This window comes from Phyllostomus hastatus, unplaced genomic scaffold (genome assembly GCF_019186645.2).
Source record: "Phyllostomus hastatus isolate PE091 unplaced genomic scaffold, TTU_PhHast_1.1 phas_contig_283, whole genome shotgun sequence".
In the NCBI taxonomy this organism is placed as follows: Eukaryota; Metazoa; Chordata; class Mammalia; order Chiroptera; family Phyllostomidae; genus Phyllostomus; species Phyllostomus hastatus.
In genome coordinates this window covers 2,432,930-2,456,654 of record NW_025333833.1, presented here as the reverse complement: position 1 = coordinate 2,456,654, position 23,725 = coordinate 2,432,930, and the positions used below count along the sequence as shown (strand labels likewise).

The window sequence follows — 23,725 nt, the reverse complement described above, 5'->3', positions numbered from 1 at the left end:
CATGTGCTCAGCGACCTCGAGACACGAGCAAGCTTCTCAGAGACATGTCCCCCTCTGCTGGGGCCGCTCCCTGCGGTGACGGCTGACGTGTGGGCCAGAGAGACCGGGCTTTGACTCGGGGGCGTCCAGAAGCGTTCAGAGCAAACCATCTGGCCCGCTGCTCCGGCCGCAAGAGCAAGGGCGGGGCTTTGCAACATGTCCCACATTCCTCTGGGCCCAAGCGCACATTCTAAGAGATTCCCAACAAAATAAATTAGGATTTTATGTGCCTTCTTATCTAGTTGAAAGAAACTCTGTAATGAAAAACAAAACAAAACACACCACCACAAAAACTCTTTCCAAAGCCAGAGAAAGCAAGGAGGATGGACCTGGATTCAAAACTCTGGGTTCTTGGCGTCCCTCCTTAGCAGGCGAGGGACCCCTGGGGCCCTATGCAAGCCAGCCTCAGCTGGCGCTGTCCCCACTCCCACAGGCACAGACGCCTGAGGTCACTCAGTGCCCTGAAGGGCCAGGGAACCAGGGCCGTGGCCGCCACACGCTCTGGAGCGAGCGCAAGGCCGGCTCCAAGGCCAACGCGGCGAACGCGACCCGGCAGGCTTCCGCTTCCCAGACGCACGAAGGTCAAAAGGCACCCCAGCCCTTCCTCGCATTCTGGAACGCAGCAGGCCTGCTCCGCGAGGCCCCCCGCGGGAGGAACAATGGTTCTCACATCCTGTTTGCGGGCAGAACTGAAGCGGGAAGCGGCAGCTCCTGGGGGACTCCCGGAGGCTGAGACCGGTGGGTTTACTTCCTCGCAGGCACAGCCCAGGCCCCAGCAGGTGCCGGAGCACCCCCGGGCCCCGGCCCCCTGGCCCCCTGGCCCCAGTTGCTTTTTTTACAAACCAAGTCTCAGCCAGGCTTAGGGCCACGGCTCCCCCACCCACACCCCTTGGCCTCAGGAAGGATGTGAGTGGGAGAACTAGGCTCTGTGGCCGCCGCCCCCACCCCAGATGTGGGGCCAGGCATTTCTAAGGCACCAGGAAGCCTGTCTCATCCTGGGCTGCCTTTGACTGGCACTTGGCCTTTGCTTCTCGAACAGCCCACGAGGACAGAGGACTGTTCCAGGGTCACGGGTGGCACACGGAAACAAGAGGCCTGGAAACAACCTGCGTGCCCGGGGATCCAGACCTCGTTTCAGAGGCGACGGTCCGTCCGAGTGAGAGAAGACCCTGTGGGGGGGCTGCGTGGGGGGTGGCTAACAGCCAGCGGCCCGTTCCTACCACGCACGGGCGTGCGAAGGGGAGAAGCAAACTGCAGGGCGCCGGGACCCCAACTCCGTGTTTAGAACAGGCACGCCCGCTGTCGAGGAACCCCGTTCCAGGCCCGACTGGAAGGAGCCATTTGTGAAATGCCACGTTTGAGGCAAGGACACCTGAGTCCGCACTGGGCGTTAGAGGGCAGGAAGGAACGGTTTGTCTGCAGGCGTTTCGAGCGCGTTTCCCTTAAGGGTGACGAGACATCGTGGTCACGCACGAGAACGCCCCTTCTTCAGCAGACGCGCCCCAAAGAACGTGGCGGCAGACTGCCACGATTCGGGGTTCGGCGTGAATGGAGAGGTGACCACACTATGCTCTTCTCGCGTGCGGGTCTAGAGTTCTTCGCAGTAACAGATCTGGAACACGCAGGGAAAAGTGGGGGGAAGGGCGCCATGAAGCGGACGGTCAGTTCCTGACACCACCTGGCTCTTCGGTCCGTCCGTCCGTCTGTCCATCCACGCCACAGTCACCCAGAGGGCTCAGAGGCCAGCCGAGGCCCTTAGTGGGCAAGCGCTCCCCGGGCCGGAAGCCGCCCTCGGAAGTAACAGGGTGTCGTCAGCGGGCACGGTCGCCGGGCGGCTGGGAAACAGCCCCAGCGGCAGCTCCCTGAGACCTGGTTCCCACGCAGGGGACACACGCAGACTGGACAGCCCGCAGAGCCCCCCGGTGGGTGCGGCCACCGGAGCTCACTCCCCTGGGGGCCCTGCCAGCGGTCACTCCTTCTCTCCCTGCGGAGAAAGTGGCACCAGCCAGGAGCTTGTCTGCAGGCATGGCAGGCCCTGCAGTAGACTCCAGTGTGTGACTAGTGAGTCGTTTCTGGGGACACAGCTCTGAACAGACGGAGACGCCGTGTCGTCCTCCGATCCGAGAATGAGGGCCGCACTCAGGCCCCATCTCTCTGCCACCTGACAGCCACCTCCGTGCGCCTCCCCGGGGCACAGGGAGGAACCGCAGGCGGGCACCCCGATGACGAAGTGAGGCCCCTCTCCGTGGCGACAGGGTGAGAACAAGACCTCAGGCACCAGCCGGGCCTCCCTGCGAGTCCTGTACCCTGAACCTGACACCGTCCTTCTAAAAGCGGGTTTGAGACCAGAGCTGTAGAGAGCGAGAAACGCCCGGTGCCGGCACACGAGTGTTCAGTCCTGACGAGGTCACCGTGCATCACCCCTGTGGCAGGCTCCCTGGGCAACACACCCCATGCTCCGTCTCCTCACGCTTCGCCCCGGACGGCCCTTGACACAGGTCTGCTGGGTGGTTGCCCGTGCAGCCGGCCCACCCGGACCGAGCTCCTGGGAGGCGCCGGCCGGGGGCTGTCCCCCGCACAGGGGACGACGGGGCAGCCAGCCCAGGAGCCGAGCGCCGGCCTCTGGGTGCTGACGCCCCAGGAGGGGCATCAGACAAACGTGTGTGTCTGTGGGTCAGAGAAAAACAGAGCAGGGTTCGGGGGGCTGAGGACAGCGGGCTGGGGGCGGGGCTGTTCTTTTCCGAGTGACAGAGGGCCCTCCCAGGAGGTGGCACCGGGGCACAGCCTGAGCGGAAGCGGGGGAGCAAACCCGCGAATCTACGCCGGGCGTGAGCCCCGGGCGGCCGGAGGCAGGCCCCTGCGGCGGGCGTGGGGTGGATGAGAGGGCCTTTGGCTCTTTTTCTACCTAATTCAAAATGAGCACACCACACAACGCAGTCATTGAAAAAGATGTATTAAAATATTCACAAAAGTACAACGATTGACAAAGAAAACAACAAATTGTGGACCTGGTGGGTTTCCCCAGCGAGATACCATCCCACTGAGCAGCGACAGAGGGTTCGGAATTCAATCTCTAAGTCATCGCTTTCGGGTGCCGCCCGACAGAAGTCACGTGTACTTGTACGAGGTCTCGTTCCGCCCGTGAGATGCGGAAAGGACCCTCCCATTTAGAAGCAGCCCCACGGTGGCCATCTGTGGCCAGGGACAGGAGCTCGGGGACACAGGAGGAAGGGCCCGAAGACCCACAGCGGGTGGCGTGCTGGGAGGAGGAAGCGAGACCAAGTGTGAGCCACCGCCTTGGAGGAGCCTGCCCCAGAGCCAGGGCCGGCAGCTGGGGACTGCCGGCTGGGGACTGCCGGCTGGGGACTGCCGGCTGGGGGGCCCTCTGCCAGGTGCTGACCCGTGGGCCGGGGGGGGGGCGGGGCGGGGCTGGCCGGGTGGGGAGGTCACAGGTCAGGCAGGAGGCAGCCAGTGTCGGTGTGGGAGTGTCTGCGGATGCTGGGGGTGGGGGCAGATCTGGTCCTCCCCTGCGAGAGGAGGAGCGGGTGCTCTCACTGTCAGGGTCACTGGGAGTGCACGGGGGGGGCGGGGGGGAGTCACAGGGCCTGGGGGGGAAGGGTGAGAGGAGAGCGCCCCTTTTCTCTGTAAGAAGCGGCTGGCAGGCAGCATCACGAGGAAACCGCACACCTGGCCTCGAGACCAGGTCTCGAGGCCAGGTGCGTCCTCTCTGCCTGAAAGACAGGGGCTCACCAGAGCACCGTTCGCATCCGTTTGGAGAGCGCAGACAGTGCCCCAGCCCGCCCTCCCCCTGCCCCTGCCCCCCCACTCCCCAGCAGCGCACGCGCACACACACACACACACACACACACACACACACACACACACACGAGAGGGTCTCTGGCCGCTCCTGTGTTCAACCTGGATGCAGGAAGTTCAGGGGGCGAGGGGACCGGATCCAGAGCCGTGCGGACACGTCTCGGGACAAGCACTCCGCGACCCTCGCTGGCGCTGGGCCCGCGAGCCAGGAGGAGGGTGCAGGGCCGGCGGATTTCCCTCCTGCCACACCCGGCCCGCAGCAGCCGTCGCCGGCTGCAGGACGCACCGTGTACGGGGTGTGACTGCGGAGCCCCTTCCCGACCTGGTAGAGGGAGTGTCGGCCGGAGCGGGATGGGAAGGACCAAGGACCGGCGGCTCCTCGGAGAGCTGAAGACCGCCAGCCCGCGGAGGGCTGGGAAGCTCCTGCGCCCTCGCTCTATCGTGTCACCTCACAAATGCTAACTCCTGCTTCCGTCCCCTAAGGGTCCCCTTGCAGCTGGGCCCCCGGGCTCCCTCCCAGGTGGCAGACACCCGCAAGGAAAAGGAAGCAGCTTGCGGCCGACCTCGAGCTGAAGGGGGGAAAAACGGACGTCCCCACGTGCCCCAGCATGCCCTTGACCTCCCCAGAACTGAGGGCTTTCGGAGCATTTTAAATTAAAACAATGCTGTTACTACAAAGTAATCCAGCAAATGGAGGACTGGCCCATATAAATAAGGGTTTCATGATCTCACTCTACTTGTCCTTCCTGGGAAGAAGAGAAATGTCAGGTTGGGGGTGGGGTGGGGGTTGCCAGCGGGACAGAACGAGTTACTGGGGAGGACACCGGAGCTGTGGAAAGAGTCCCTCCTCTTGTCGTCCACAGCTTCCCCCCACGGGGACAAACGTGCAACACGAACAAACAAAAAACAAACGAACAGGAAGAGAGAAGATTCCCAAAGCGCAAGTACTAGCTCTGTGTGCTGCCCTAGAGATCCGGCCGGTCGCTAACCTTGGGGGTCCGGAGGCAGCATGAAGCCAAGACTGACGCCCCGGAAGGACGATGAACCCCCAGGGAGTGCCCTGGGCTCCTGCCCACGGCCCCCGTGAGACCCCGCTCTGCCAACTCAGGAGGAAAGGAACCTCCGCTCCCCGGCTGTGGGGGGCCCCTGGTCTCCCGGGAGGACTCTGGGAAGAACCTAGCAGGCGCCGGCCCGCTCCTCAGGCACGGCCTGTGTCCTCCGCCGAGGACGTGGAGATGGCACTGGCCCACGGCGCCGAGGGAGACCTGACCTCTGGCCGCCACCTGCGCTGCTCTCGCTACGGTGAACGCAGGCGCCGACGAAGAAGGGGAGAAGCGTTCAAGTCCAAGTGCACGGCACAGAGAGTGAAAATGCTTGGTGTTTCAGTGGGAAAAAAATCATCAACCAAAACTGCTCAAACTGTCCCCTAAAAACTACCACCAGTAGTCGGAGCGGGCGGTGGGTGGCAGGCCACTCTGGGCGTGTGTGTCCCTCAGGGTGTCTGCGCTCTCCGACCACGGTGTCCGCTAAGCCTGGTTCAGCCCCCGGGCGCAAGGGCCATGTCTGTCGGGACGCGAAAAGGTCGCTACGATCTCCGAGAAGGCAAGCCGTACCCAAGCGACGGAGACAGGGAGGCCGCCGAACTTCCCCCGCCGCACGAGACCCTGAACGCAGAGCAGGACGAGGAGCAGCCGGACGGCTCGCGCTTACGTGCACGCAGACCGTCTCCTCGGCGTGCGCCGCCGGCTCCGCGCCTCGGCGGATTAAATAGAATAGGTACACACGCCCTCTGTCCACGTCTGCTGCTCCCTCCATGTGCTTGTCCTCGGCCAAGGCCACGGGTGGTGGCGGGCGGCGTTTCCACTCCAGAGTCCAGTGTGACTTTGTCTCTTGCTTGGGACACGGCCTGGGTCTTCTCTCTCAGTTTCTCCGGATGTCCGCGTACACCACGGACTCAGACTTGTTGACCTTGTCGCTGCGGGGCCCGCCGGAGTGGTCTAGCTGGGCATAAATGACGGGGCCCTGGGGGAGAGAGGTCGGGTCAGAGGTCTGGAAACCTGGCGGTCCCGTGAGGGGCCCGGGGTCGGCGGGGAGGGGCAGCACTGGGGTTCCAGAGCGAGACCCCTCTTTGGAAGGCTTTCAGGAGGACGTCTTGGGAACCCCCTGTCCAGGACTGACTTGAAAACAAGATTGCAGATAACTGAAATTTCCATTTTGGAAATTTCTGTAACCGTGCCATATTCCTTCTCTGGAAATCACCCTTGTCTTAGATGACCTGGCACAGACCTCCCCGCCCCGTCCTCGGGCTCAGTGTCTTAAAGAGCGAGAGGGGCCCTTCACCAGCCCGAGACCCACGGGCACAGGCGCTCCGCAGTGGCGCCCCGAGGAACCCACACACTGGCCGCCCCCCAAAGACACAGTCTGACCCGGCCACTTGACACAGATAGGTACTCCCAAAGGTTTCAAATCTTCTTCCACGTGCCTGCTTATATAGTACGACTCTTCCGGTCTGACCCCATCACAACTGGAACGAGAACACTGCTTCTTTGACATCTAAGATCACGTAACTGTTTCTCCCATTTTAAGGTAAAAAACAGGGCGGCAGGCTCTTTGGACCTGGGAGGGAACCCCGGATGGACTGGAGTGGGGGCGCCAGCGGCGAACGGCCCGGGGCCCGTGGGAGAGCCCGGGAAGCCTGGCTGCCTGGGGCGGTGCGGGGGTGGGGGTCGGGGGGAGGTCGGGGTGAGGCCCGGAGTTCAAACACCTGACCGGTGGCTGCACATCGCGACCTGACAGTCCCGGAGACTCTGAGGCTACAAATGGCAGCAAGAAAAAGAGGAAGAGCCCGCAGTCAATGTTTCTCCTGGTGACGGCTAACACCGCGCCTAAGCGTCCAGCTCTGAAACCCTGAGCTCCCGCGAGCTCAGCAGCTGAAAGCAGGTGGTCTGACATCAATGCCCTTCCTGGCCGGAGCCGCAGGTCCCCATCCTTCCTCGGTGTGTGAGGTGGGAGGGGTCCGGTGGGGTCCGGGCACCAGCTCAGCTGTAAGAGCTTTGCCCCGGTGCCTCCACGCCTGGAGGTGTAAACAGAGTACCACTGACCAGGGACTAGACCCAGGAGGGGAGAGGCAGCCACACCCGCAGCCCCGTGGCTAGTCACCACTAAACCAGCCTCTCCAATGGCGGTTAATGTGGCGTTGCACCTCCTAGGATGTGGTGAGAATGCAGCGAGACGAGACACTGTCTATGCATTGAGCCGTTTCTGACACCCTTTCCACAGACACCTGGTTACGTCAGTGCACTTAAACTACCCGAGGTCGCGGATGGCGGGAAGCAAGCAGCCAGGCTCCGAGTGCGTCTCTGGTCTGCGAGTGACGGATGCTCCTGGTCTGTCGTGGGCGTGTGACCTCACACCGCTCCTGCGGAACCGGGGGCCCTCTGTGTCCGTCTCAGAGTGCAAGTCCAAGAGGAAAAGAAGTTTAAAAAGAAAGCAGCTGTTTCCTACTGCAGCCGACCCTCGCACAACACAGGTCTGGACTGCGTGGGCCCTCTCATTCAAACATTTTTTTCAATAAACATATTGGAATTTTTTTTTGAGATTTACAATTTGAAAAAAAAAAACAGATAAACTGCATAGGCTAGAAATACCAAAAACATTAAGACAGAGGCATGCCGTGAAGGCATGGAGGATGCCCAGGCGCTGGTCTATGCTGTCGTTTCCCGCCATAAAACACACACGGCAATGTCCGGTCTCAGCTCGAAGTAGTTAAGTCGTGGGGGAATCGGAAGCGACCCGTGAGTTTTCGATGGCACCCAGCGTCGGAGCCCCTCCCCCTCCCCCACCCGTCCAAGGGCCAGGTGCTCTAGGACCAGAACGAAACGATGCGTCCTCTAGCTAACCGACCCCCTGCTGCAGTCGCTTCCGAGAACAGGACAGGCCCTGAGATTAAGTTAACCAACTGCTAGATAACGACGCCCCTGTCGTAGTTCATGAAGACCCCTCGGGGTGCCGGGGCGTCCACGGGAGGGGGAGCTCCCGCCCCCCCTGAGACAGGCCGCACACGTGGCTGCGGGGACCTTTCCGAGGGCCGACCTGGTGTTCCGTTACAGATGATGAACAAGGACAGTAAATGGACACAATGGTTGGATGACCCTCCAGAAAATGTTCGAATGTGGGAGGGGCCCTAGGAGTTCCTCTCGGGACGTGGCCAGACTCTGGCTCCGGAGGGGCGGCAAGGGGGGGGGTTGGCCCTGAGAATGGGTGCAGCGGGCACGCTCGCTCACTGGACAGTGGGCCCCTTCGCTCCTCTGCTCAGCTCCCTCTGGAGACACCACCCAGCTCGCGAGAAAGGCCCCTCAGCAAGGGAAAGGTCCCCCAAGGAAGCCAGCCACCACTTTAGACGGCCAGTGCAGCCCGCTGCCCCGGGGCGGGGGGCACGACCCCCGACCAGGTCTGAGAGCCCTGGGTGTGAATGGAGAACCGAGGCCCCGGGTGCTGGAGGGAAGCTTCCAGCGTGAGACAAAGAAATTACACGAGAAAAGGGGGGTTCAAGAGAAACAGAGCAAAGTCAAGCATCAGAAGACAACTTAAAAAAAATACATCTTGCAGAACAAGAAAGAAGGATGCGCTCCAAGAGATGCAGCTGTGCACCCAGGAAAGCAAAGCCGGGCTCCTCGGATCGGAGGATAAGAAATGCTCTCTCCCGCCCGTCGGGGCCAGGCCCAGCGTCCAGGGCGGTCACAGGCCACTCGCCACCTTCGCCGGCGTGCTGGGCGTGTCGCTCTCCCCGCCGGTGGTTCTCAAGAGGCAGGAACGGAAGTGGCACTTTCTCCGCCCCGGTCCCCGGACGGAGACGGAGACGGAGAGGGAGGCCAGTGTGAGGGGCCTTTCACCCGCCACCACCTTCCCTCCGCCCCTCGCAGCGCGGACAGCAGCTGAGCCCGGATTTCCCCAAACAACGGGGGTTTCCCCAGAGTCTTCCTTAACCCTACGGGGCAAGAAGCCGCGGCGGCGGAGGGCCTGGTGTGGGTCCTGCTTCCTTGCCGTGTCCCTCCCCGTGATTAACAAATACAGAGTGTGTGTGTGTGTGTGTGTGTGTGTGTGTGTGTGGTCCTCCTCAAAAAAGAGAAATCGCTCTTGAACATTTTTTAAAAAGACAACCGATAATAATAAAAGTCGGAGAAATTTCTAGAACGAACAAAAAGAGCGAAACAGAAACAAATGAGAAAATTAAAGGATTGATCTAGAACACGGTTGAGTTCCTAGTAGGAATTTTAAAAAGAGAAAATGAAAGGAGGAAAATTCCCGAAGAAAAATGGAAGAAAATACCCTAAAACCGAAGGATGTACTTTTTGAATTAAAAGAACCCGGTGGGTAGCCAGCACAATGAGGGGAAAAAAAACCCACAACTTTGTGAGATTTGGGAACAGGAGGAATAAAAACCACACGGAGAAAAGGGCGGCAAACCCAGCCCCACCCCCAGGGGCAGGAGGCGTGGCCGCCGCTCAGCTCTGGGGCCGGGAAAGCCAGCCGCGCCTCCAACGCTGAAGAAAAGGCATTCCGACCCGGAATCCCCGCCAACCAGATCCTCATCGGAGCTCGAGAGGGGAGACAGCGACCTCCGAAGGGCTGACAGCAAGTGGACGGCCCCCTAGCGCCAGAGGGCAGGGTCTGACACCAGGCTCCGGGGCTGAGCCGAGGTTCCCGCCGGGGCTGCGGGGCCCACCCTCGCCCTGGCCTTCCCGGCTCCCTGGGGCTGCGGCCGCGTTCCGAGCTCCCGGCGCGCACAGCCCCCGCCTGTCCCGCTCACATGGCCCTGATTCTGACCCCGTGGCACCCCTGTGCTTCCACTGGGCCCGCACAGGTAATTCGGGAGACGCCCCCGTCTCAGGCCCGTCTACCCAGCTGCAAGGCCCCTTTTGACTGGTGAGGTCTCAGCTCCCACCGGGCCCACGGGCGAGGATGTGGGCCCCTTCGGAGGTCATTCCTTTGCCTCAGAACTTGTACCTCCCGTGCCCCCTTTCTCAAGAAGTTATGGAGGACACCTTCCACTGCAACACACAGTACACCGACCAGGTGAAGACTTGCAGCCCCTCGGCAGCGGGGTGAGAAAAGTTCCTGGAGGGGAGGCCCAGCACGACTGCCACCGGATGGCGCGGAGCGGGGCGGAGCCGGATGCCGACAGGTGCGCTCCAGGAACACAGCGCCACCGGCGGCCGAGGAAGCAACGTGCGGGGGTGTGCTCAGAACTCCTCATCGGGGAGCTCTGATTTGGAGTGCAAACACGTACTCAGAAAACAAGTGAAAGAGCAAGGCAAACGTTAGCTCCACAGACACGAGAACGTTGTACAAGAAAGCAACCGCACATGGCACGACGGTGCAGGAGAGCAGGCACGCGCCTCGGTGACGGACAGCTACCTAGATACGGGCCTGCGGGGAAGGGGCAGGTGTGCGTGTCCCGGGTGCGCGTGCGCCGGGGAGAACGAACTAAATTTCCATGACACGGAGTCAATGACTACTATGGAAAAGTCTGGAGAAAGAAACATAATATGAAGGTAAGTACCAGAAGAAATGGCTGGAAGAACGGAAAGTGATTGGCTAGTATTTCTGTAAAAATGTGTTTCTCTCTCCTTCTCAGACCCCAGTCGGGGCGCTGGAAACGTCACAGTTCCAGATGCGCAGCCGAAGGTGGTGCTAACCTCAACATGGGCTGGCGCACCCTGCCCCCAGGGCGGGGGACTCCGCCTGGCCTGGGTACCTCCGTCCAGGAGAATCTAAACCTCCCCGGGTTCGCCCCGCCTGCCGATCACACAGCTACAGGCTGACTTTAGGTTTCTTCTAAAGAATTCACAGAAAACAACTCTGTTTTATCACCGGCACCCAGATCAACCTTCTCTCGCTAATACTTGTCACGTAGAGCACCTCGGTATGGAATGCGGTTCACTGGGTCTCCTTCCCTGAGCAGCCAGAGAAGACTCGGTCGTGTCTGAAGAAGCTGTCTCCTGACGGCGCATGGGAAGAGGGGCCGCGCCCGAGCGAACAGTCTGTTCGTGCTGCTCTACTCGGGGCGGACTCTCCTCTGCATATTGGCGTGGGGCCCTCCTAAAGTGGCTCTCTCTCTGTGTCCCTCTGTCCGCCCGTCCGTCACTCCGTCCCGGCGTCGCGGCTCCTACTCTCTCCTGCTCCCGGGGTAGTGGCCCTGCCCACCGCAGAGCGCAGCCCCGGGGCGGGCGCCCGTTACCTGGTGAGATCCAGAAGGCAGGCTCTTTACTAGACCCTCTGTGTCGGAGGGGGACTTCCTCGGAGCCTGCTTAACCGGTGACACACTCTCTGAGGTGCTGCAGCTGACAGGGTGGCAATTTGGAGAACAAATGTAAAACAAAAAGTGGTTTTAAATAAACGGAAACGAAAACATGGGAAAGCAAGTGATGACAAGGCGAAGGAGCAGATGCGTAAAAACAAAACACAACGAAACAACATATCGTGACCCCTGACGCTTGCTGGGCGAGTGTGAGCCCTTTGCCTGTCTCCAGGAGTGACGTCGGCCGGGCGGGGCTCTGGCTACGGTGATGAACGTGTGTGCTTGGTGCTCTGCCCTCCCCCGCCATCCGCCCGCCTTCGGGACAGAGATGTAAGGGAGCAGGCTGTCCCTTCTCGTGTGATCATCGAGGGGAACCTCTGCTGAATGCACTGCAGAAGTTCCGGCTGCCCGCCCAGCTCGCGGTCTTGGCCGTCTCAGTCCCTTCCATCCCTTCTTCCTTCCTCCTGTTTTGTTGTCCCCCCAATCACCGGACGGAGGGCCCCCGGGGAGGTGTGCATGACTGACCGAGGGTCCCAGGGCTGAGCTTCCTCAGGGCACAAGCCCCGGGTGGTAAATAAATCCGGGGCAGTGCGGGCCGGGAGGTTCCTCCTCGGGGGTTCCCCAGTGAGATGTGTCCTCAGCGGAGCTCAGGGGCCTGGGGAGGATCCCACGTCAAGTGTCCCAGCGAAGACCGAGTGTGCGTGCGGTGCACCCCACTAGCTGTGCCTTCTCTGACATGGGAGGTGAAAGGACCCAAACCAAAACGGTCTGGCCATTCATAGTACAATTCATGTATATAAAAAAAAAAGAAAGAAAGAAAACCAAAACACACACACACACACACACATACACACACAAAGGCGTTTCACATGGAGAACACACATAATCACAGTTGTAAACCCCTGTGTGCCTGACGCCCCACCTCCCCGGGGCGGTGTGCTCGTTGTGTTTCTGACACAAACACACACACACACGTGACGCACTGGTGCACGGACCACAGGACCACAGGAGCTGTGGGGTTAGCTCAGAGCTGGCTGGTTGGTTAGTTGCCAGCCAGGAAGCTGGGCTGTACACACACAGGAATATTAACAGCAACGGGCAACAGGATTAGTTACCATGTGTCTAGTGGGCTGGAGGGAGACCCCGCCCCGCTACAGGCTCAGTGTGGCATCTATGTCAGCTTTTCTCAACAAGTGGAGGAGAAGCAGGCTCTGATCCCGGCACACCGAGGCAGAAGGGCGGGGGAGGGGGGAGAGACAGAGTGAGAACAGCAGCATCCACAAGGCCGTGCAGGGTTCTCAGGCTCGCGTGCTCTCCGTGAGCCCGAAAGCAGGAACTACAGCGACCAGCCCGTCACCACCCCGGATTAGTCTCACGTGGAAACCGACACACCAGTTATTTGTGATCGAGAGACGCTCACCATGCAAGAACAGAGGCATTCCAAGCAAGGACTATCCGAGCTGGACCATTCAAGCTCGTTCAAACACAGCACTCCTCCTAAGAACCAGAACCGCAGAGCCCCGAGGGAGGGAGAGAAGGCGGGGGTGGGGGGCAGGGTTCCCACCGTCCATCCACCAGCCAGGCCACCGGGCATGCAAGCCTCAGAGCGCAGTCCCCGCGGGATGGGGAAGGTTAGCCGTGCGCCTGCCGCCCAGCCCGCGCCCTCAGCTGCTGGAAGCCTTCACCCTGCCCGACCCCGGCAGTCCCGCTCGGTTAGCTTCCCCCTGGGGCGGGGAGGAGAAGGCCCTGCGTCAGACGCACGCCGGGCTCTGGCGTGAACGAAAGGCCTGCTCTCCCCTGCCGCTGGTGCACGTTGGTGCCCAGCCCTCGCCGCCCCGATTTTGATGAGTCCCGCCATGCACTCAAGACAGATCAGAGCAACTCAGCTGCCAACCAAACCATAAAACAAAAGAACCTGCATCATCGCCTCAGCTGGGGGGTCGTCTATTAGCACAACTGTCCTTGACTCGTCTGATATTTGCCTGACTGAGAAGCAGAACCCGCTGGGATTATCGCCAAAGGATGAACGTTACTCTCGGAAACTGGGTAGGTGATGTCTGTGCGGCTTTGACCGCCAGTGGCCGGTGGGCGGTACCGCAGCCGGAGCCCAGAATGCCGAGCGGCTGGCGGCCCCAGGCCGGGGGCAGAGCCGGTGCGGCAGCGGCTCGGGTCGTAGCCCGTCCACGTGGGCCACCGGCTTCTGCGTGCCCTCGTCCGCACACCTCCCGCGGAGACTGCCTGATTCCAGCAGGAAAGCACATAGTTGCTTATTCTTCACAATTCTGTTTCCATAAAAAAATACAGGGGCTTTTATAAACCCTCCCCATTTCCATCCCCCCAGAAGCAGCGTCTCTCACCCAGTGTAATCCCGCTTGGAGCTCCTCCTTCGGTACAGGATGGCCAGGACCACGCTGGTGAGCAGGCAGAGGCCCACGACCACGGCGGTCACTGTGCCCACCACCGCCCAGACCGGAAACACGGGCAGCACGGCTGGGGAGAGAGAGCAGAATCGTGTCACGGTCCATTGCGACGCGGAGAAGACGTGGGACTTGTGACATGGACGAGCAAATGTCTCCCTCTGGCGGTTACCGGACCCTCTACTACCCCCCGGACTGTGAGGCCTCAGGGTCCAGGTAACGGCACCGGGCTAGTAGCTGGCAAAGGACGAGATACGGTGAACTGGGCATTCCTGCACACACCAGCCCTCTCAGTGTGCCAAAATAAAAACAAAACAAAACAAAACAAAAGCTGGGGTGCGAATTCGCCTCCATCTAGCCGCCGGCAGAGCAGCCGATGTCTCGGAATGAGACCCCAGAACCGGCGTTCCTGCTGCTTCTCCAACAGGGAAGAGACAGCGGTCGAGTTCTTGCAGAGGTTAAAACGTCCTCCCGGAGAACATCGGAGGAATACTAACCTCCTGCTTTCCCACCGCTCAGCCCGTCAGCCACAGCGAGGTCGGTCTGACTTCTGGCCAACGCCGGGTGACCAGCACCCCGGACGCGGGCCAGGAGGCCTCAGGCGGCAGGCAGCTGTGTACTCGGAGAGACTGGCCACTCGGCCGGCAGGGGCCACTGTCCCCGGCCCCCAGGCCCCCGGGAACGGGGCACGTCGCTGCAAAATGCCCCTTTCACACACACCCTGGGACGTCAGTCTCGTTTTCCACCCCAACACGCGACAAAGGGGGCTGAGCCATTCCTGCAGACGCGCCCAGGAAGTACCTTTCTCCACGACGTAGAGCCGGATGTGTCCGGGCTGGGCGACGATGTCGGGAGGGTTTTTGACGTCGCAGATGTAGGTGCCGTTGTGCATGAACTGCATGTTCTCGATGCTGATGGAGGCGTCTTTCTTGTCCAGGTCCCCAGCCCAGCTGATCCTGTCCTTGAAGGGTGGGTAGTTCCCGGTGTACTCCTGCCCCTGGGAGTAGTGGAAGAACTGCAACCAGAGAGACGGGGCGCGTGAGCTCGCCCGGAGGGCAGAGGCGCCCACGCTCCCACGGGCGTGCTGCCGAGGGCTTGTCACGCAGACTCCCTACAGGAGACATCCGTCACCTTGCAAGTCTCGGGTGGAATCTAAGCCAGGCAGGGGTTGGGGAACCAAGGGGTTCAGTCCCGTTTCAGCCTCAAAAATACACTCGGGTGTCATCTCGAGCCCTCTCGATATCCCAGTGACAGAGGGAATAACACCGGTATTTTTACGAACGTGGGAATGGAGACTCAAAGAAGCCACTGGCCCCGTCAGGGCCAGCACTCCTAGGGTGACACCAGTGAATTCAAAGTTTTCGGTCCTCATCACAGTTCACCGTTAAGACACAGAAAGAAGCCTGACCATCGGTTAATCCGATGGGTTTCTCCCTCTGGTTTATTGGTTTCCCATGGAGCAAGGGGACAAAGCCCAGGCAACCCAGAAAGCTCTCGCCCGCCTTCCCAGGTTCGGCCTTCGGCCCCTTCCTTTCCACACTCACGCTCACTCTGCAAAGTAACGCCGTCAAACCCAGCGCCCGGGAAGCCAGGTGAGGCCTGGTGGGTGGGGACCTGGCCAGACACTGGCCTCGACGGGCGGCTCCCTGGAGGCTTCCGGCTGGTGCCGTGGCCAGAAAGGGTGGGGGGGTAGCGGTGGGGCGGGGATCTGTCCTCCAGCCCTGCTGGCGTTCCGACCCGGGCACTTCCAGCACCCCTCCTGAGTACTCGGAAACCCCTGTGCCACCACCTCCTGACCCCCACATTTCATTATGTCCCGAACCTCCCTCTACCTGCAGCGTCCCCGAGCTCCAGGGCCTCCCCCGATGCCCGGCTCACGCTGCCACCCAGCTGCCCCGCCCTCCGAGCCTGTTGCACTCTCCCACGGACTCCTCCCACCTGGGACTCTCAACCTGACTGGCGGTCCACTCGACCTCCCGAGGGTCTCTCACCTCTGTTGAACTCCCAGGGGTGATGCTGGCTGCACACTCTGATCGTCTCAGGCCCGGCCTCTGCCCTGCTCTCAGGCTCCTCCAGCCCGCCCTCCCGATGCCTAAATGCCCACTGAAAACGACGCCAGCGACCAAAACCATTTAAAATCCGTGCCCTGCGCTCACTGTCACCTCATCCTCAGGCAGAACCGTGAAGGCCCATGCTTTCCCCTCCTTGCACGTCTGTGACAGGTTCACAGACGCTGGCAGAAGACACAAGACGCCTGAAAAGGCTTCTCTCCGGGGAAGACACGGAGACAAAGGCCCTCATTGCACAGGACACAGCACGCAGCACATTCTCAGCTGTGGCCCTTGCGCCCCGAGTCCCACAGGGACGGCCGGGTGGATGCCGGTCCTCAGAGGCTTTGAGTGCAGCCAAGGAGCCCCACGCTTAGGGAACCCGAACCTTTTATAACGGGCAGCACATCCACCTGACCTCGCCCCACGGGGAGACACTACCTCTCCCATACGGGCCAGGAAGCAGACCTGTGCTCTGCTCCAGAGACACCGTCGCTGTCTCCCTAGGCTAGTGGCACTGTGCAAGAAAGGCCACCCACCACCGCCTCTGCTGGCCAGGTGTGCGGGGACGTGAAACACCTGTGGAAAACGACGCTCCTGACGGCCCTGCCAGGTGAGGCTCGCCTGCCAGGTACCCCCGGAGGACATGGGGAGGCTCAGGACTTCAGCGAGTTGCCCGAGATGACAGGTCTTAGCCCCACGTGATCCTCACGACACCCTGTGCGGGAAGCTCCTCGTCTCCATTTTGCTGGCCAGAGTCAGGGCCGCCAGCCCCGCTGAGCGAGCACCCGGCGTCCAGCTGCCGACGCACCCTCCCTGCGGCCTTCCGGCCCCGCGGCCCTGCGTTTCTGTTCTGCTATTTACTCCCGTGTGACGTCACCGACACGCCACTCTTACTTCTGAGGACTCCCCGAGGGAGAGCACAGATTGTTTTCGAGTTTCTGAGGACCTCACCGGCCCACAGTGGGCTCCCGGTGCAGGCCGCTGAACCAGACGGACCAGGGCACGTCGAGAAACTCAGAATTCAATCAGAAAGGTGTGTGTGTGTGTGTGTGTGTGTGTAAAGAAATACCAATGAAAAGGGGGTGAATGGAGGCTCCCCGGGGGCAGGGTGAGTCTCGATCAGCATCAGCGAGGCCCGCCAGGGGCTGCTATGTGGGAAGGACACATGTCAAAATGGGCCTCATGGGTGGAGGAAATGGGGAGACAGCAGGGCGACAGCGACCCACAGGGACGAGAAAACCAGCTGCCTTTAAGGGAAGCCGAGCTGATTTTTTCTTTCCCCAGACGGCCTGGAGCAAGAGAAGGGCCCTGCAGTCTGATCGATGGCAGGCACGCTGGTTTTGGTAGTGACCAATCAGAAGGACAGGTCACTGATGACACGACAGCAGACAGGACCCCGCGAGGTGGGACTAGGGTGCTCCTACCGACATGGAGGTGTCCGTCCCCTCTGGCTGGAAGCTCCAGGAGACCGTGGTCAACATGCTGGTGGTGTTCGCCGACTTGAACGTGCATGTCAGCTTCCCTTGCGTCCCATTGGCCACGTACATCTCTTTCGGGGTGTACACCTCCAGGGCGGACACGCCGGCGGTCACTGGAGAGAGGCAGGGACAGGGAGGCTTAGGATCAGGGTTCGGCACGAGTGCTGGGGAGCACACTTTCAGAGAAGACGACACGGGTGCCAGAAAACAACAGGACACACACAGGCACCTGCTGCCCTTGTGCGCAGGGTCCCCCTGCGACGGGACCCCCGGCTGACGGCCTGGGCGCGTCATTCTGCGCGGTTTCTGCGTTTTAGTAACAAGACACTTTTACTAGTCCTGTAGTTTGTCCGTTCACCTACCGAAGGACATCCCGGCTGCTTCTCAGACGGTCCGATTTTAATAGCATGCGGGCTATAGTTCTACTACTTTTTTAAAAAAGGTTTTATTTATTTATGAGGGGAAGGGAGGGGGAAAAAGGAGAGAAACATTGATGTGTGGTTGCCTCTCATGCACCCCACACAGGGGACCTGGCCCGCAACCCAGGCACGTGCCCTGACGGGACATCAAACTGTGACCCTGTGGTTTGCCGTCTGGCACTCAATCCGCTGAGCCACACCAGCCAGGGCGGTTTTACTACTTTAAATAGATCTGGTACTTACCTGTTACCTTTCACTGGCTAGCACAGGGAGCTTTTCCATTCTCCATATTTAAAGCAATGAAAACTATTCTAGTTGGGTAATGTGTCATTTCAGAGCCGTGCCTATTATTCAGCCAACCCCTTTTCTACAAAGGATTTAAGACAAAGGAAATCGGACAACACGGCACGCTTTCCTTCCTGAAATCTTACCACCCGTCCGATTTCACTGGGGTCCGTGCCGCCTCAAGGGCCAGAGGACCACACCGGTCCTGCTTCCGCTCACCCCATTACAGTTCCCCAGTTCTCCCGAGCCCGGGCAATGGCATTGGAAAGGTCTATCACTCGGAATATAAAAATGGCCCCTGTTCACAAGATGCCTACGCAGAGGCAACCGCAGGGATTGCTGGGCACGGCTGCTTCACTCAAGAAGAGACCCTGTGGACCACGGACAAAGTGAAGGCCAGCAGAAAGCGAACTTGGCCTAGGACGGGAACGATGAGAACGGATACGGAAAAGATGAGGAACACCCGTCTTCAAAAGAAGGCGTTTTAAGGAGAAATCCCTTAGAGAGAAGCCGTAAGTCCTGTTCCGGTGACTCTGGGGATGTCACGGATGAGCAGAACAGAGAGGGGCGGTGTGGCCCGGGCCGGAGGGGCACACTCAGGAGGACGCAGGCCTTCTGACGACCGGCCAAGGAGGGGGAGGGGCTCCCCGGCCTCCCGCACGTCTCCCGAATGTTTATTCCCCGGACACAAAGTGCGCTGTGGCCGTTCTTTTAAATAAACTGGTCGCTGCACTGCATCGGGCCAGTTCCTTTTCTGCGAAAGAGGGTGGATTATTATTACAGGGAACAATGGGTCATTATCTGTGGTCCAAACCTCAAGACAAGCCCTTCTTTCAGCCGAGAGGCAAACAAAAGGCGTTCCTTGCTATTGTGGGCAGACAGAAAGGCAGCCCAGGGCACTCGGTTCAAAGTCAAGGCCGGAGCCCTGGCCAGGACCGCCTGACCCCTTGTTCCAGGAAGCAGCTGGGCTTGGAGACCCTCACGGAGTGTGAGTCCGGCCGGTGTCGCCCTCAGTGACGGGCGCTGCAAGGGCGGCCAGGCTCGAGCGTCGTCGTCGACAACCAGCGCTCTCCGGGGCTGTCCCACGCCACACCTGGCCCCAACACCTGGGCACAAGGCCTCGTGCAAGGCCTGGGTGCAAGACGGGCGCCCTGCTACAGGACGGACAGAAGGAACAAGGCCGAGGGTCCAAGCTTCCACCAGGAATCTCCACTAAAGAGACCACCCGAACCCCTAAAAGGCTCTTAGACGATCTGTTTACGGCAGACTTAGTGACACTGCTGCCTCGGTCTGAGCCGCCACCGCCTCTCGCCTGGGATTTTCAGCCGTTTCCTAAGCTGGTGGCCTTTCTGCCGTCACTAGCCCGCCTGCAGCCTGTCCAGGGCGAGGCCAGAGACGCCCCGTCAAAATGCCCGTCAGATCTTAGGCTGCCCCTGCCCCAAACGACGCGTCCCCCCGACACGCTGCAGCAGCCACCCCGTCCCCTGCGCCCACACCCGTGACGAGCGTCCCCAAGTATAGAGACTGGAGGCGTCCCCGGCCACCACGAGGGGAGAGGGGTGGACCGCGTGAAGCCCCGAGCCTCTGCACCGCCGACCCCAGGGAGGAGGGTCAGGGCACAGCCTCGCTTACAACTCGCCACGCACGCACGGGACAGACGCCGAGGCGCTTCCACCAAGCACAGTGCGGGGGCGGCGGTTTCTGACCAACAGCCCCAGCGACCGGGTCGGTCCAGGGGCTTCTCCCATGTGGGCAGCATGAGGAACCATCCACGGGACTCCACTCGGCCGAGCCCAGGAGGACGCGCTGCTCCCCTCATGACTGGGAACGGCGTGCTTTGTCCAGACTGTTCCGAGTGGCCGGGGGTGCTGTGGGGGGACACAGGGGCCGCTTGTGGAGCCCAGATGGCCCGTCTCCAGAGTCTCGAGAGGGGGGGGGCCAACGGGGCTCAATGTGCAACTGTGAGGGCAAGGAGACAGTGGGGAGACTGTGGTTCTCGTCCACACCGCGCCTGTCACTGCCGCCGGAATCCAGCCCGAACGGGAGGAAACTGAATAGGTCTCTCTGAGGCCTGAGACGCACCCTGAGGCCCCCGTGGCCAGAGTCGCCGGGCAAAGTCTGGAAGCTTCCGTTTGAAAACTCATCGGTGGGAGGAAAAGCGGAGGATCCCGGAAAAACCAGATGCCTCCGGAACGAAAACATGGGAGGGAGACGCAGTAAAAGCAGGAGGCGGCCCACCACCGTTTTCCTGCCCCGCCAGCTCCGGATTCTGAGGACAATTGACCTTCCGCAGGCCTTCCACGCGGGCACGGGAGCGGGGCTAGCTTTCCTCCCGGGGAAGGAACCTGCCTTGGAGTTCAAGGGCGAGAAAACAAATGAAAACGGCCCATCTTGGAGGAGACCCATGCAAGCGAGGAGAGCCCGAGAAATCATTTGAGAAGTAATCAAACAGGAAACCCAAACGTTAATATTCTTTTCCTTTCTTTCTTTCTTTTTTTTTTTTTTTTTTGGATGGAGAAACAGATCAGTTTGGGAAGGAAAAAAAAAAAAAAGCAAGTAGAGGATACAAAACAACATTCATCACAGCCACAAAGGAAAAAGCAAATTCAAGCATGGCTTGCCCAAGAGGCTGTTTCCAGACGGAATCTGTGTCAATACTGTAAAGTATCGCATTGACATAACACGAGCAGCCTGGCCGCTGTGGCTTGCTGGCTGGGCGTCACCCCGAAAAGCAGTGCGTGGCTGGTTCTGTGTACCCAGCGGGGGCACAGGCCTGGGTTGCGGGTTCGGTCCCCGATCGCGGCACGCACAGGAGCAGCCGATCCACGTTTCTCTCTGACATCCACGTTTCTCTCCCTCTCTTTCTCCCTCCCTTCCCCCTCTCTAAAAATAAATGCGATCTTTCAAAAAAAAAATAAGTAATGCGCCCCCACGAACTTGTCAGTCAACATGATGTTACTCCGAGTGAACCCCAACTCTCGGACCACAGAGTCACTTGCAATAACAGTGCACACTCTCCCGGCCCAGATGGGGGTTTGGAAACCATCACCGTGGAGACAGTTCCCGGTCGGTGCCTGCTGGGTCCGGTGTCGTGCCCTGGTTGTCAAAACCTCAGCCTTTCAACAAGCCAAGTTAGGGCTCTGCTTGAAATGGGGGGAAAAAAAGGAGGCTTTTGTTTTGAAATTTTGGGGAAGCACTTTGATGTCACCAGTATATTCTCCGGCTTCAAAGATGATGACCGAGGAATTGCTCTAAAAACAGCCCTCTGGCCTGCCTGCTGGCGGTGCACAGGGACGGCCTGAGGTGGCAGTCTCTCCTGGCAGAACCCTAAGTGGGACCTTTCAAATGGTGCTAAAGGAGAGGCACCAGAGAGAACGCGACGGAACTCAGAGCCGTGGTTACGGCTGGAGCAGAGCGGAGGGGGCAGGGCACAGAGGCTCCCCCCCAGGGCCGTGCTCTGACACGCTCTCTGTGTGTGTTATTTTTGAACACGTTTTGTCTTTCACAACACACACTGCTTTTGTGAAGGAGAGAAGAGGAGACGTCAGGAAAGCGATGAGAGAGCCGCCTCTTGACTTCCAGGGATGGACAGCAGCAGCACGTGACCCGGCCGGGGAAGCGAGGCCCGTGGGGGGAGGGGCGGCGTGGGGGAGGGGAGGGAGGGGAGGGGAGGGGGGAGGGGAGGGGAAGTACAGTTTGGAAGGGAGACTGCTTGCATAAACACAGAGCTGGGTTTTAAACACACACAGTCCAAGGCAGAGAAGGACGGCTCGGGGGGCTTGGTCCACACAGTCCTGCCCCGAGCCCAGCACGGTGCCAGCCGCTCAGCTGCACGGACCTGTGCTGGGTCCTCGGAGACAGGACGGGGAAAGCCAGGAAAAGGCCTTGGCAGCCGGCACAGGAAAACGGAGACAGATGGCTGAACGCCCTGGCCGAGCGACCGACAGCCAGGTGCAGGCGGTCCCCAGGGCGGAAGGAAGGCCCGGCAGGGCAAACTTGGGAACACACGGACCTCACCCCCAGGGTGACCTCTCCCCCCACCCGGAGAGGACATCTGGGCCCCAGTGGTGGTGCAGCTCCAGGCCCAGAAAAGCAGCAGAACCAGGAGGGCAAGGGCAGGACCAGCTGCAATGATTAAGAGCCCCCTGCCCTGCCCCGACCAATCAGGGGAGCCTGTGACCCTGAAAGGACACACCTAGGGGACTGACGCAGGTTCTGCTGACACCCTCCCCTGAGATCCGCCCCCAGGACCCGGCCTGCAGGAGAGGGATGCAGCAGAGAGACCACGGCCGCTGACGCCAGTCCCTTCCCTCCCTTCTCCCCCACTTCTCCCCCCATAGGCAAGCACCTCCTGAACTCGGGGGCAGGGGGCCCAGGCCGATCCCCGAACCTGTCCCCTAGCCCCTTTTCCCCGACCTCCCAGGGAGCTCAGGCAGCCCCGCCCCAGCTCTCCTGGGGCCGCCCGCTCTGTGCCGAGCCCTCGTCTCACTGTCCCAGCTTCAGAGGACAGACCCTCATGGTCACGTGGACCCGTGTTGTGAAATCTTTCCTACACAAAGTCCAGAACCGGCCCACTCCGGGCCAGGCCCCTGTCCGGTAACATAACAGGGCGAGCCCAGGTGGGACTGGGGCTTTCTCTCCTGAGCCTGTGCCGCCCCACTGACAGTGACCCCAACTGTCTCCTCTTGGGCAGAATGGCGGGATTCCAGACAGGAGGCCGCCGGGACCACCTCACAGACGGGGACCGCGTGAGGCACCAGCAGAAACCCACTGGGCCCGCCCGGCCCCTCGATCTGCCCCACATGAGTGTGGGTGCGTCCCTTGCGGATCCCAGACTCCCCCATAGTTCTAAGGCCAGAGGCTGAACCTCTTCGCTCTGTGTTTTTTAAAATCCTCGAGGCAGAGCTACAGGTGAGGGTTTGAGGGGAATCCAGGCTAAGGTGTGAGAGGCAGAGAAAAACGGATGGCTCATTTTTAACTTGGGCTTTTCCATTGCTTTCTGGTGGCCTTAACAGAACTGGTTAAATCTAGTCTGAACTCACTCAGCTCTAAGGATGAGGGCCGCTTGCTCCCTCCCGGCGCCCTTAGGCGACCGAGAATCTCTGTGGAGGGGGAAGGGGGGTGTGAGATGCGGACCTACAGTTGCTGCAAAGCCTTTACTCACGGGCAAGGACTTGCAGAATCGGGGAGATTTAACAGGAAGTGGTCAACTTAACGTGGCCAGAATGTATCTCTTTTCATGTCTGAATTAATTTTTGCATGCAAAACTAGGAAGACGCCGGCTCTAAATTAAACTGAATGAATGGGGAGCTTCTCGATCGCAAATTAGAACCCCCCAGGAGGAGCACCGGTCAGCTAACACTGGACTGGCAGACCAGAAAGGCCAGCTTTCAAGATCTGGCTCTGGAAAGCCGCTGCCCTGGACACTGTCTTCTTGAGTGACAGGCTGGCTGTGGTTCGGGGGACCCACCCCTGTCTGGTCCTTCCAGGCCTGGTTTGGGCCTGCCAGGGTTCCGGGCCCCCTGTCTGGTCTGGTCCTTTTCCTGGGTGTTCCCAGGCTGGGCTCTGCCCCTTCACAAGGCTATTCTGGCTTTTCCTCCTCCTCCGTTTCTTCTGGACCTGGTGCCGGGCCTCGGTGGAGCCCCAGGGAAAGGCTTCCTGCCAGGACAGAGGGCAGGGCAGCGCGCCGGCGTGTGTGAGCGAACCCGCACACGCTGCGGGTTCCTAGGCTATCAGGCCTGGGGAAGCGCGGTGTCTGGCTCAGCTCCCCGGTTGGCTGAGCTCCGTGTCCATCTTCACGGGGTGACCACAGAGGGTCTGCTGGGAAGCTCTCTCTGGCGGGGAAAGCCAGGCCCCAGGAGGGACTGGGTGGCAGGAGGCTGCCGCGGGATTTGGAAAGAGGAGGCGGGCGTGGGTGGGG

General features: G+C 60.5%; 1 protein-coding gene across 2 annotated transcripts in view; it reads right to left on the bottom strand.

Annotated features, from left to right (window-relative positions):
• Positions 1–3,880: 3,880 nt before the first annotated feature.
• Positions 3,881–23,725, bottom strand: part of MPZL1 (myelin protein zero like 1) — a 34,049-nt gene continuing 14,204 nt past the window's right edge. Inside the window, exons 2-6 of one of the 2 annotated variants that reach the window (XM_045838481.1) lie at positions 17,048–17,214; positions 14,374–14,587; positions 13,513–13,645; positions 11,096–11,198; positions 3,881–5,877 (exon numbers count right to left, since the gene is read on the bottom strand). In XM_045838481.1, coding sequence (XP_045694437.1) covers positions 5,776–5,877; positions 11,096–11,198; positions 13,513–13,645; positions 14,374–14,587; positions 17,048–17,214 — 719 coding nt within the window. In that variant the 3' untranslated portion in view covers positions 3,881–5,775. The remainder of the gene's footprint in view (positions 5,878–11,095; positions 11,199–13,512; positions 13,646–14,373; positions 14,588–17,047; positions 17,215–23,725) is intronic. The other variant, XM_045838482.1, reaches the window with a different exon arrangement.